Genomic DNA, 14,742 nt, shown 5'->3' with positions numbered 1-14,742 from the left:
CTCAGTAGACCCTGTCTCTAAATAAAATACAAAACAGGGCTAGGGATGTGGCTCAGTAGTTCAGTGGTTGAGTGTCCCTGAGTTCAATCCCTGGTACTGCCTCCCCACCCCCGACCAAAAAAAAAGCTCTTGTAGTTAAATGAAATTACAGTGTCAGAAAGGTTTTTAAAATAGCAGAACCAAACTCATAGAAATAACGTTAAGGGGCCTGACATAGTGGTACACCTAGGTAATTTAGTAAGAACCTGTCTCAAAAAAAAAAAAAATAAGACTGGGCCCTGGATTCTAGGCATGGCGGCATACACCTATAATTCCAACAACTTGGGAAGTTGAAGCAGGAGGATTCCAAGTTCAAGGTCAGCCTGGGCAACTTAGCAAAACCCCGTTTCAAAAAAGTGGGGGAGGCTGAGGGGTGTAGTTCAGGGATAAAGCACATCTAGATTCAACCCCCAGTGGAGAAGAAAAGAAGGGAGGGAGAGAGGGAAAATGATAACATCTGCTATGGTTTAGATATGGCAGTCTCGTCACCCGGGTGGTAATAAAATCTTTAAGAGGTGGAGCCTAGAAGAAAGTGGTTAGGTGATTTGGGGACTTGCTCTAAAGGAGGATTGATGCAGTTCACCTTCCAGGACCCTAGTTCATTCCAAGAGCAAGTAGTTATAAAGAAGGCAAACCTGGCCCTGAATCTCTGGCTTCATGCCTTGCCATCTCCTGCACAAAATCATTTCCCTTCCTATTTCTCTGCCATGTTGTAATGCAGTCAAGGGGGCCCTCACTAGAGGTCAAACAGATGGGGCTGCCTGTTCTTGGACTTTAAGCCTCCAAAACTGTGAGCTAAATCAATTTGTTTTCTCATAAAGTACCCACCCTCCATTGTTTTGTTACAACAACAGAAAATACCCTGATACAACATTGTAATTCTTTACGAAAGGTGACGGAATTTCCCATGATTATAAATCCAAGGCCTGTGCTACTGATGACATCCTAAAAGCAGCTTAGTCTTGCCACAGGATACAGCCTGGTCCAGCAACTACCCCAGACACTGCTTAATGAGTAACCATCAGAGCCTTCTCCTTTCCAGTCTTCTTTCCATGACTCTGTCAACACCTCAGAGTCAAGTCCATCAGCATGATAGTATCACTGTCCACCTATTTCAAAAAAGGAGATTCTGCTTACCTGATTGTCCAGTTTCAGTTGCCGAAGCTTCATGGTCTCATCTTCAAAGGCACTATTTCAAAAAATAAAGAAAACAATCAGGTGAGAAAATCCTTTTAAAAATCTCACCAATTTCATCTGCTTACGTATTTATGTGTTATGAACCTGGGCACTCTACTGCTAAGTTACATCCCCGGCCTATTTTATTTTTTATTTTGACCCAGAGTCTTGTTAAGTTGCAGAGGCTGACCTTGAACTTGACATCCTTCTGCCACAGCCCCCAAATCATTGGGATTATAGGCATGTACCACTGTGCCTGCCCTAAATTCATCTTTTTATATATGTGCTCCTTTGGCTACGTGGAACCAAAAAAACCCATTAGTTTCTAGATGCTGCAGTGATTGCAAGAGGACTTGCCATCCTTAATGCCATACTTATTCCACAGAGGACCTGAGGAGGATAAGAAAAAGGTGTTAGTACAGACCCCATGCATGCTGGATTTCCTTCTCCTTCTCCCTCTTTTTTTTTTTTTGGTTTTGTTTTTTTGTTTTTTTTGGTAGTGCTGGGGATTGAGCCTTATACATACACATGCTAGGCAGGTGCTCTATCAGTGAGTTGCATCTCCTTCCTTCTCTCTTCTCCTCCTCTTCCTCCTCCTCCTTTTTGGATCTGAGGATTCAATCTAAGACCTTGAGCCTGCTAGGCAAGACCTCTACCACTGAGCTACCTACCACCCAAACCCCTTCTTTTTGTTTTAAACCATATACTGAGTACTCATTATATTCCAAACTCAGTGCTAAGTATTTTACATGCATTATTTTATTTATTACTCAAAATGTCCCTATGAATTAGGCATTATTTCACACACTGAACAAAGAGAAACAGGGATTTGGGGAATAGGACCTAATATTAAACAGCAGAAACAGACCCTAATCCTTTTCTTCTAGAGTCTAAATTATACCTGAAAAATCAAATATTTTTCACTTCTTTTTTTAGAGCTAGTTCTGAGAGAGGGAAACTAAGACTGAAGCTGTTAGCTCTCTGATTTCCTTAAGATCTGGACAAATCTTTTAATTACTCTTCAAGTTTGTCATTAATAATATTTATTACATATTAATGTAATAATATGTAAAAAGAAGACTGAAAAAATGTGGATGACAAGATTTAAAAACACTGTGAAATAGATCTGCTTAATGGAAGAAAAAAAAGCAACAAAAACTGAATAATATTGTCTTCATTTGATAAACCAAACTTTTTAGAACTTTTATTTTTTTTGAGACAAGGTCTCATTATGTTGCCCAAGGTGACCTCAAACTCCTGGGCTCAAACAACCCTCTTCCCTCGGCTTCCTGAATATAGAAAGGTACCACGATGCCCAGCTACAATTTTAAGTTCTCTGAAGTCTTTTCTACAATTTTGACAATTTGCTAATTTTAAGGCTCTATCTTGTGGGGCTGGGCCTGTAACTCAGTGGTAGAGCACTTGCCTACTTGGGTTTGATTCTCAGTACCACATAAAAATAAATAAATAAATAAAATAAAGGTCCATCAACAACTAAAAAATAAATATCTTAAAATAAATTCTATCTTATGACTCAGAATTCTTCAAAAATGTGAAGTATGAAGCAAGACAGACATAGTTCTCAATTATTTGGATTATAAATTTTTACTAGCAGTCTACTGTCAGAAAAACTGGAAATACGCAGTCTCATTTAAGACAAATTTCATGACTACAAAGGGAAGCACTGTTTTTGTTGCATTTGGGGCAAATATACCAACATATTTTGCATGGTTAAATGGATCATCACTACCTTCCTACATTTTAGAAGGTTTTATGCATTTTAATAATGCAAAGCAACTTGGAATTTGCATACTAATCCCAAGACTCTTCCTGACTAACAATCTGCAAACAGGTTTAATAACTTCTTAGAAATAGATGGGGAAGTTGCTTTCTGATTCAATCTATTAATTCTATTAATTCCCTCATAATTTTTATGTTTAAAACACAAAACAAGTGCTAGGGTGTAGCTCAGTGGTAGAGTGCTTGCCTAGCATGCATAAGGCCCTGGGATTGAGCCCCATCGCTGCAAACAAAACAACACAATACCACATTGGGCACTGAGTAAATTATGTCCTTTCTCCCAACTCAAAAGAGGGACAAACAAAAATGTCAGAGATCTACACTTCTGGCCTTGACCCTGTGGCCCCTGTTTCTTCTAGATATGTTTCTATCTTTTGCTTAACTTTTTATCCTCATTCACATGCTCCTAAATCACAAGTTCATTAATACAGTACTAGCATATTATCAGTATCAGTAGGTGTTAGTGTAAATTTGAAAATGTCTATATAGAATGACAAAGACAAGAATTATTGTGAGCACTGTACAGGAAAGGGTAACCTGGAGGGAAAAAAATTCAGTTTCAGACTAGTATTTTTAAACAGCTGCTGCTATGAATTTGCTTTTTCTCCAATTCACTCTGTTCTCAATACTAAACCAAATTGTGGTGCCTTCTGGTATAAAAAAAAATCCTCCTCCCTCTCCCATCCCACCTCCCAAACACTGAAACCTCAACAATGCTAAATGCTAACATCCAACTAAAGTTCTCAAACATTTCTCTCAGGGCTCTAATAGTGAAGAAACCAGATGTGTCTTCAATGCCATATCCAGACACCACTTAATTCCTTCTGTCAAGCCTGGGCAAGCTAAATAGACAGGCTAAATTAGCAGGATAGAATCAAAGCATTTTTGCTTGAACAGAAGAAACGATAAATAGATGCTATGTAAGTGTACCAGTTAGATAACTCCTGTACATACAAAACCATACTTCAATTAAAATTACAATTTAGCCTAAATACATTTTACATACCTATATTCAATCTGAACTACGATTTCTAGCAATTCATTTAACTGCTATTCAGTTATTGAATAGCAAGACTGACCAAGCCAAATCAACAGAAAACAGAAGGAATTTCTACAGAATAAAATAAATAGAATCACTAAGCTGGGTGTAGAAGTCAGCTCCAGAGCATGTGCTTGGCATGCAGAAAGCCTGGGGTTCAATTCCCTGGAAGGAAGGAATGTAGATAGAATTTTTCCTCATGAACAATTTCTATTTATTAAACATGTATCTTGGAGAAATGGATCCATCATCCAAGTGTGGTAGATGAGAATGCACACACAACACCATTCTTTGAACTATTCTCCAGTTATCAAAGTCCAAATTGAAGAACTATACAAGGACTTACCATTGCGCAGTGCATACAGAGATTTTCTAAGAATGGGTCTATCCCACTCATGTTGGTTTATGAGCATCAACTTTTTTTCCTAACCCTGCTGTACTATACATTCATTCTCATTCTCTCTCTCTCTCTCTCTCTCTCTCTCTCTCTCTCTCCCTCCCTCAGTACCAGAGATGGAACTCGGGGGTGCTTAACTACTATGCCACCTTCCCAGCCCTTTTTATTTTTTGACATGGGTTCTCATTAAGTTGCTGAGGCTGGCCTTGAACTTGCAATCCTCCTGCCTCAGCCTCCCAAATCAACCCACTACACCAGCCATCTATACTATATTCTCTTATTCACCTAGCAAATATTTAATAAAATCTGCTAAAGGATAATCCTATTCATCCACTTCTACAAACATACTTTGCAGAATCACTAAAAGGGAGTCTAACACTCCCTCCCTTGCCTTAGGAATGTATGTGCTTTTCCCTATTTTCTTTTTTCTTTTGGTGGTGCTGGGGATTAAACCCAGGGCCTCGTGCTTACAAGGCAAGCACTCTAGCAACTGAGTTATATCCCCAGCTCTGTAATTTCCCTATTAAAAAAGAATCTAGGGCTGGGGTTGTGGATCAGAGGAAGAGCGCTTGCCTACCATTTGTGAGGCACTGGCTTCAATCCTCAGCACCACATATAAATAAACTAAATAAAGGTCCATCAACAACTTAAAAAGAAAAATAATCTAGCCAGGCACATGGCACATACCTGTAACCCAGGAGTTTGGGAGGCTGAGGCAGGAGGATTGTGAGTTCAAAGACAGCCTCAGAAAAAGTGAGGTGCTAAGCAACTCACTTTTGAGACAGTGAGACCCTGTCTCTAAATAAAATACAAAATAGGGCTGGGGATGTGGCTCAGTGCCCCTGAGTTCAATCCCTGGTACTAAAAAAAAAAAAAAAAAAAGAATCTAGGGGTGGGGTTGTAGTTCAGTGATAGAGTACTTGCCTAGAATGTGTGAGGCACTGGGTTCAATCCTCAGCACCACATAAAAAAATAAACAATAGTAATTAAAAAAAAAGAATCTATCTGTAGCACCAAAGTAAGGAGGGCAGGAGGAGAAATCACAAGATGAATTTAAAACAAAGCAAGTTCTATCAATAGTAAATAGGACTGGGGGCATAGATCAGTGGTAGAGTACAGGCTTAGCATGTGTGAGGTCCTGGGTTCAATCCCCAATATGCATCAATCAATCAATCAATCAAGCCTGCCAACTAGCCAGATAGCCAAAATTTTTGGTATAGTCCAAAAATCATTTAGTTATCACAATAAATACAGAGAAAGCCTTTAACAAAGTTCAGCACCTAATCATGATAAAAAAACACTGAAGAAACTAGGGATAGAAGGAACCTACCTCAATATCATAAAGGCTATGTATGTAAAACCCAAAGCCAAACTCATAGTGAATGGGGACAAACTGAAAGCATTCTCTCTAAAATGTGAGACAAGACAAGGATGTCCACTCTCATCACTCCTATTTAATATAGTGCTACAAATTCTAGACAGAGCAATTAGGACAAGAAAATAAAAGTGATTAAAAACAGGAAAGGAAGAAGTCAAATTATCACTGCTTGCATATGATATGACCACATACTTAGAAGATCCAAGAAGTTCTACCAAAAGCCTGCTCGAGCTCATAAATAATCCAGCAAAGTAGCAGGTTACAAAATCAACATGTAAAAATCAATAGCTTACACCAATAATGAATCTGCTCAAAACAAAACAAAAACAAACAAACAAAAAAAAAAAAAAAAAACAAAACAGGAAAACAATCCCATTCACAATAGCCTCAAAAAATAAATAAATAAACTGGGCATAAGGTGCATACCTATAATCCTAATGGGGCAGGAGGCTGAGGCAGCAAGACTGCAAGTTCAAAGTCAGCCTTAGCAACTCAGCAAGACCCTGACTCTAAATAAAATGTAAATAAGGGCTGGGGATGTGGCTCAGTGGTTGAGTGCCCCTGGGTTTAATCCTAGGTTCCTCAACAAACAAATAAATAAATAACCTAGGAATAAATCTAACTATGGAGCTAACGGACCTCTTCAATAAAAACCATACCCTGAAGAAAAATTAAAGAAGACACAAGAGGGAAAAATCTCCCATGTTCTTAGCTAGACAGAAAGAATTAATATTGTTTAAAATGGCTATACTACCAAAAGCAATATACAGATTCAATGAAATCAGCATGAAAATATCAATGACATCCTTCACAGAACTAGAAAAAAGTCCTAAAATCCATTTGAAAGAATAAAGAACTCAGAATAGCCAAAGCAATTCTAAGTCACAAAAGCATCACTGGAGGCATCACATACCTGACTTCAAATTACACTACAGAGCTACAGGAACAGAAACTACAAGGTACTGACATAAAAACAGACACACAGGGGCTGGAGTTGTGGCTCAGTGGTAGAGTGCTTGCCTGGCATGTGTGAGGCACTAGGTTCAATACTGAGCACTGCATGTAAATACATAAAATAAAAGATCCATTGACAACTAAAAAAATATTTAACACACACACACACACAAAGAACTATGGTAAAGAATAAAAGACACAGACAAACCCACACAGACACAGGCATCTCATCCTTCACAAAGGTGCCAAAAACATGCATTGGAGAAAAGACAGTCCTTTAAACAAATGGTGTTGAACAACTGGTTATTGAAATGAAGAAGAATCAGACTAGACCCTTATTTCTCACCCTGTTAAAAAAAAAAAAATCAACTCAAAATGGATCAAAAAACCTCAGAATTAGACCAGAAACTACACAACTCCTAGAAGAAAACAGGATCAACACTCCAACATGTAGGCACAGGCAACAACTCTCTCAAAAGAACCCTTAAATAGCTCAGGAAAAAATGCCAAGAGTTAATAAATGGGATGGCATCAGATTAAAAAGTTGCATAGCAAAGGTAACAATTAAGAATGTGAAGACCTACAGAATAGGAGAAAATCTTTGCTAGCTACTCTTTTAACATAGCATTAATATCTAGAATATATAAAGAACTCCAAAAACTTAACATGAAAAGAATAACCCAATTAATAAGTGGGCAAATGAAATAAACAGATACTTCTCAAAAGAAGAAATACAAATGGTCAAAAATATGAAAAATGGGGGTCGGGGATTTAGCTCAGTGGCAGAGCGCTTGCCTTGCACGCGTAGGCCCTGAGTTCGGTCCTCGGCCCTGAAAAAAAAAAAAAAAAAAGTCTAAAAAAAAAATATGAAAAATGTTCAAAATCATCAGCAATTAGGGAAATGCAAATCCAAACTACCCTGAGATTTCATCTCACTCCAGCAAGAATAGCTGTCCTCAAGAATACAAACAATAAAAAGTGTTGGAGAGGATATGGAAAAAGGAACACTTTACGCTGCTGGTGGGACTGTAAATTAGTACAACCACTTTGGAAATCAGCATGGAAGTTCCTCAGAAGACTAGGAAGGGAACCATCATATGACCCAGGTATACAACTAATCAGTATTTATCTGAAAGAATTAAAGTCAGCATATTATAGCAATACATGCATAGCCATGTTTAGAGCAGCACAATTCACAATAGCCAAACCATGGTACTAGTTAAGAGTTCATCAACAGATAAATGGATAAAGAAAATGTGGTATATATACATGATAAAATCTTTTAAAAATATTCTTTAGATGTTGATAGGCCTTTATTTATTCATTTATTTATATGTGGTGCTGTGAATTGAACTCAGTGCCTCACACATGCGAGGCAAGCACTCTTATCACTGAGCCACAACCCCAGCCCCATGATAAAATCTTATTCAGCCATAAAGAAAAATGAAATTAAGTCATTTGCAGGAAAGTGGATGGAACTTGAGACCATTTTGCTAAGTGAAACAAGCCAAACTCAAGAAGGTCAAGGGTCATATGTTTCTCTCATATGCAGAAGTTAGAGAAGAAAAAGGAAAAGAAAGGTGGCAGAGGTGGGGAGGTGGGTGCAGTGCCAATGACTACAATTTCAACAACTTGGGAGGCTGAGGCAGAAGGATTGCAAGTTTGAGGCCAGACTCAGCAAACTAGCAAGGTCCTAAGCAACTTTGTGAGACCATGACTCAAAATAAAAAATAAAAAGAGCTGAGGATGTAGCTCAGTGGTAAAGTGCCCTGGGTTCCATCCCTAGTATAAAAAAAAGTAGGGCGGTTAGGGGTTCCCACTGAAAAAGACCAGGGGGGAGGGATAGGGAAGAGAGAAAAAGAGGAAATACTGGAAAATGATATTGGCCAAATTAAAATTGTATTTTTATATTGTTGCATGTATGAATATATAAAAACAAATTCCACCATTATGTACAACTATAATACACCAATAAAAAATGAGGAAAAAATTTTGAAATAGTCATACAATGGAATATTATACACATCAGTGAAAATGAATGAACTTCACTCTAACACAATAAGATGAATGGGTCATAAACATACTATTAAACAAAGGGGAAAATATACAAAAGAATAAAAAAAGCCACAGCCTGTAGAATGGCTATAATAAAAAAGAAATAATAACAAGTATCAGTGAAGATGGGTGAAATTAGAATCCTCACACACCAGTGGGAATATACAATTATGCACATATTTTGGAAAATAGTCTAATAGTTCCTTAAATGATTAAACATAAAGTTATCATGGGACCTAGCAATTCTACTTCTAGAAATAGTCAATAAAAGTAAAAACATGCCAGCCATGGTGGTACACACCTGTAATCCAGCAACCCAGCTGGCAGAGAGGCAGGAGGATTGAGGCCAGCCTCAGGAATTAATGAGACTGTCACTGCATTCCCATCTTTTTTATTTTTTATTTAAAGACAGGGTCTTACTAAGTCGCCCAGGCTAGCCTTGAATTTGTGATCCTCTCGCTTCGGTATCCTAAATCGCTGGGATTACAGGTGTGGGCCACCGTGCCCAGCTGTGTTCTAGGTTAAATTAAAACAGATTGCAGAGATTTCTGGCAAGCAAACATAATTCTAGATGAAAATATACACATGGTAAAAACTATGATGGGTGCACTGAGGATAGCTGGCTAAGATTGTATATTAGAGAAGAGTATGACAGCTGTTTGCAGTGGCCCATGCCTGTAACCCTAGTGACTCAGGAGGTTGAGGCAAGAGGATTGCAAGTTTGAGATCAGACTCAACAACTCAGTGAGGCTATAAGCAATTTAGGAAGACCATGTCTCAAAATAAAAAATATAAAGGGCTGGGGGTGTAGGGAATGCAGCTCCGTGGTTAAGCGCCTTTGCGTTAACCTCAGTACCAAAAAAAAACAAAAACAAAAACAAAGAGAGAGAGAGAGCATAGAGTACATGTGAAGGTCCCTCCCATATGTGATTGTTTTGTGGTTGTTTAGAATGTCCTTCAGAGTAAGACTGAGATGGAAATAATGAGGGAATGAGAACAGGGTAGTAAGGAGGGGCCATACTTCTCTGAGTATCCCCAAATCCATACTAAGTATGAATAAATAAATGGAGGGAAGGAACAGTTCTTCCCTACAGAGAAAAATATCAAATTAATAAAGGATTGATGGAAACAAAATCACCATTAGGCAAACACTGCAAAATAAGTGTTGCAGGCAAAAACCATCAATGGATGATAACATTAGTAGGTACAAGTATGATGAGGCAGTATTTGTATTGTCTGAGTCTATCTGACTGCTGTAACAAACTACCATAAACTGGATGGCTATATACAATAACGATTTCTCTCTCACAGTTCCCCCAACCCCACTAGGAACTGAACCAGGGATTCGCACAAGCTAAGCAAACACTCTACCACTGAGATATCCCCCCCAGCTTTTTTTTTTTTTTTTTTTTTTTGAGACAGAGTCTCACTAAATTGCCTGGGCCGGTCTCAAACTTGTGATCCTCCTGTCTCCTGAATACCTGGAATTATAGGAATGTACCACTGCACCCAGATATGTTTCACAGTTTTTAAAGTTGGGAAGTTCAAGGTCAAGGAGCCAACAGTGTCTGGGGAGGAACTATTCCTTGCTCAACAGAGCTTCTCTTTGCATCCTCACTTGGTATAAGGGACAAAGGAATTTTCTGGTGTTTCTTTCATAAGAGCACTAATCCCATTAATGAGGACTCTTATCTTCATGACCTCGTCCTCTCTCAAGGCCCTCGCTTCTAATACCATCACCTTGGTGATTAGGGGCAACAGATGAAATTGGGAAGGAAACACACATTCACAGCACTTCCTCTAAAAGAGTGATCTCAAAGGGGGAAATAGTAATGCTATAGTGGAGAAACCTGGGAAACACTACCTTAACTCTTTTTTTAAAAAATAGTTTTAGTTGTAGTTGGAAACAATACCTTTATTTTATTTATTTATATGTAGTGCTGAGGATCGAACCCAGTGCCTCATACTTGCTAGGCACGTGCTCTATCACTGAGCTACAACCCCAGTCTTAACTCTTAATATGTCTAGTATAAGATGTAGTGACATTATGTTGTGTCTATTATGATGTGCTGAGAAGGGCGCAGCACATCTGTGGAACTGCAAAAAAAAAAAAAAAAGTCATAATCTTAATTTAATCATTAGGCAACTCAGACAAACCCAAATCGGGGAAACATTCTACAAAATGTACTAGCCAGTACTCTTCAAAAGTGTCAAGGTCAGCAAAGGAAACGATTCAGATTGGAGGAACTAAGGAGACACGATAACTCAGCACACTATAGGATCTTGGATTTGGATCCCAGACAAAAAAAGAGACATTAGTGGAAAAAGAAAGAAAATTCAAATAAGGCCTCTCATACTTTTACAATTTTTCTATAAGTCTAATTATAAAGATTTTAAGTGAAGTAACTAAAATATACATATAAGCAATGAGTTCAGGAGAAAAGGTATAGGTTATCAATTGTACTTTTCTTTCAACTCATTGGAAAAATAAGCTTTTTCAAAATAAAAACAAACAAAAAAACCCATTTTGGGCTGGGATTGTGGCTCAGCAGTACAGCACTTGCCTAGAATGTGTGAGGCACTGGGTTCGATCCTCAGTACCACATAAAATAAACAAATAAAATCCAGGTATTGTATCCATCTACAACTAAAAATATTTTTAAAATATTTTGCTAAATGTTTGTTTCACAGTAATGAACTGAGTACACTTATGAATCTTTCCACCCTTTTATCTAGCACTTAAATTACACCACTGTATTTCTAGGAAATGGAGATGGTAGGAACAATAAAGAAACCTGCCCAAAGTCAAATAACAGAGAAACTTGGAGCCTACTGTAAAATATTACTCATTATAACTGCTGTCTAGTGCCATACCCCAAAGACAGTGCTGCCAAATGATTCAGAGCATTTAACAATGTATTAAAGACCCAGTAGATTCTTTGATTATGTTACATACTCAACATTCCTGTCAAGCTCTCTCAGTCTTCGAAATGAGTAAATTTTTGAGTTGTCAGTCACACAAAATTCTTTGTGGCTAAGCAATCAGGAGCATTTCTTAAGCCTACCTCTTCAGAAAATAAGGATGCTGTACTCAGCACTTCACTGACATCTGCAGAGCCAGAGACGCAGGAGGCTAAACAGGCTTCTTCTGTGGTCCTAGAGGGAGTAAACATTACCCTTGCCAGGAAAGCTGCAGGACAGGACTTGCAAAATTGAAGTGTATGCGAGAGAAACCAGGGCTTTCCTAAGAGTAATTTGAGAGAACACTTCCTTTACAACTGCATCTGCTTCCTAACATCAGGAATGATACTTTGCAGTCTCAGCACTTAGTAACAGATAAGAAAAAAACAAAAAGAAGGAATGGTTTGCCCTACTTTACTAAATGCAAAAAAATGTCAGTAGTACTGATAAAGACAACTAAGAGATAGCTGTATTCATTTTGGTTGAAGGATTTCATAACTGCTAATCTTTAGTAATAAGCTCCTTGCACAAAGTTAAAAGAAATACAATTAATGAAAATTTGGGGGCTGGGAGTATAGCATTGTGGTAGAGCTCTTGCCTAGCATGTTTGAGGCCCTGGGTTCCAACCCAGTATCACTCACACTCACACACACACACACAAAGGTGATTCAATTCAACATATCGGATAAAATGTACTATGTGTGACAAAGAATTATTTGTAAGATATATTACAGGAAAGATGAAGGGGAAAAAGAAGGTTAAGATAATAGCTACAAAAAACAATATCATGCAAATTTTCCACTTATATCGAGTCGTTTATTCATGCTTAAAGATTTAACACTCTAGGAGGAACTATAAGTTTGATTACGACTTACTTAAAATTCACGTACTTAAAAATCAACAAATTGGCCTCCATCAAAAATTTTAAAACTTTGTTCTGAAAAGATATAGTTATGAAAATTAAAAAGCAAGTTACAAACTGGAAGAAAATACAGATGGTCTGCAACTTAGGATGGTTCTACTCAGTGATTTTTCAACCTGTGATGGTGTAAAAGCAATACACATTCAGTAGAAGTCACGCTTCAATATTTGAATTTGTACTTACAATTCTTTCATTTTCAAAAGCATAATATTCAATGAATTACATGAAATATTCAGTAATTTATTATAAAATAGACCTGTGTCTATTTTACATTAACTATGGTTAATAGCTAATGTAAGTGTTCCGAGCACAGTCATATAGGTTAGATGTTATGGCTTGGTTGTGAAGTGTTCCCTAAAAGTTCATGTGTTGGAAACACAATAGACAATGCAGCAAAGTTCAGAGGTAAAATGATTAGATTATGAGAGTTGTATCCTAATCAGTGGATTAATTCATTCAATAGATTTGATGGATTAATCATTTTAATTTGAACTACTGGGTGGTAACCGTAGACAAGTAGAGGGTGGCTAGAAGAAATAGGTCACTAGGGTGTGCCCTTGGGGATTATATTTTGTCCCTAGCATGCTTGTGTGCACATGAGCATGTTTTTTCTCTCCTGTCCTTCTCTGCTTCCTGGCTGCCATGAGGCAGTTTTCCTCCAACATGGCCTTCCTATGTGGTGTTCTGCCTCATCATAAACCCAGAGCAATTGTGTCAGCTGACTAAAGATTGAGTCTCTAAATTGTGAGTCCAAAATAAATGTTTCCTCCTCTAAGTAGTTCTTGTCAGGTATTTTGTACACAACAAAGGAAAAGCTGACCAACACACCAGGCAAAGTTATTATGTTTGGTAGACGAAGTGTTTGATACAGCATGATGGAGTCCCACTGAATGTAAAAGTGCATCTGTTTTTGGAAAACATATATCCAATAAAGGAATTATATTTAGAATCTAAAGAATTTGTATTAATTTACTAAGATAAACGACCCAATTAAAAACTGGGCACAGAAGAAGTTATACAAATGGTCAGTAAGCACAAGGTCAGATACTCAACATTGTTAGTCTTTAGGAAAATGCATATTAAAATCACAATGAGATATCATTACATATCTACTAGAATGGTTAAATTTAAAAAACTTGACCATACTAAGTGTTGGTGAGGATGTAGAGCAACTTGAACGCACACTGCTGGTCAAGCAGCATTTTACGTAAATGTACAATCACTTTGGAAAAACAGTTTGGCAATTATTGTGAAGAGGCAAATATTTACTTACTATTTTTTTTCAACTATCCCACTTCAAATTTAAGATATGAAAGAATATGGCCACAAAAAAACCTATACACAAAAGTACATAGTAAGTTTATTTGTAATAGCTCCAAACTGAAAACACCTCAAAGGACCACCAGCAGATGAATGGATAAACAAATTCTATGCAGGACTCTCATTTGCCACAGAAAGGAAAAAAACTACATTTAGCATGCACAAGGCCCTGAGTTTGTTCCCAGTACTGGGAAAAAAATAAAAAATAAAAGAGGCGGCAGCAGCCAAACAAATAAAGAACATGTAGGATTGGAACATTTATATAAAATTTTAGGAGATGCAAACAAATCAATACTGACAAAAAGCAAATCAATAAATGTCTGAGGTGAGTGTGGTGAGAAGAAATGGATTACAAAGGACAGGAAACTTATGGGTTTGTTCATTTTCTTGTTGTATATATTAGCAGTTTGTTTTTTATTGCTAAGTAGTATTCTATTCCATAAATATATAACAGTTTATTTATGCTCATGTCAGGTAGTACATGCCTATAATTCCAGCAACTCAGGAGGCTGACAGGAAGATCACATGTTTGAGGTCAGCCTCAACACCTTGTCAAGGCCCTAAACAATTCAGTGAGAGACCGTCTCAAAATTAAAAAAATAAAGCTAGGCATGGTGGTGCACACTTGTAATCCCAGTGTCTCAGGAAGCTGAGGCAGGAGGATCTCAAGTTCAAAGCCAATCTCAGCTAGTGAGGCCCTA

The 14,742-nt window shown here is 37.6% G+C and overlaps 1 protein-coding gene across 1 annotated transcript in view; it reads right to left on the bottom strand.

Annotated features, from left to right (window-relative positions):
* Tulp3 (TUB like protein 3) overlaps positions 1-14,742 on the bottom strand; it is a 54,144-nt gene that overhangs the window by 23,962 nt on the left and 15,440 nt on the right. The window contains exon 2 of the mRNA XM_047549012.1: positions 1,177-1,228. Within this exon, the coding sequence (XP_047404968.1) occupies positions 1,177-1,228 (52 nt within the window). The remainder of the gene's footprint in view (positions 1-1,176; positions 1,229-14,742) is intronic.

The sequence above is a fragment of the Sciurus carolinensis genome, chromosome 4 (genome assembly GCF_902686445.1).
Source record: "Sciurus carolinensis chromosome 4, mSciCar1.2, whole genome shotgun sequence".
Classification (NCBI taxonomy): Eukaryota; Metazoa; Chordata; class Mammalia; order Rodentia; family Sciuridae; genus Sciurus; species Sciurus carolinensis.
This window is presented reverse-complemented; position numbering and strand designations above follow the sequence as displayed.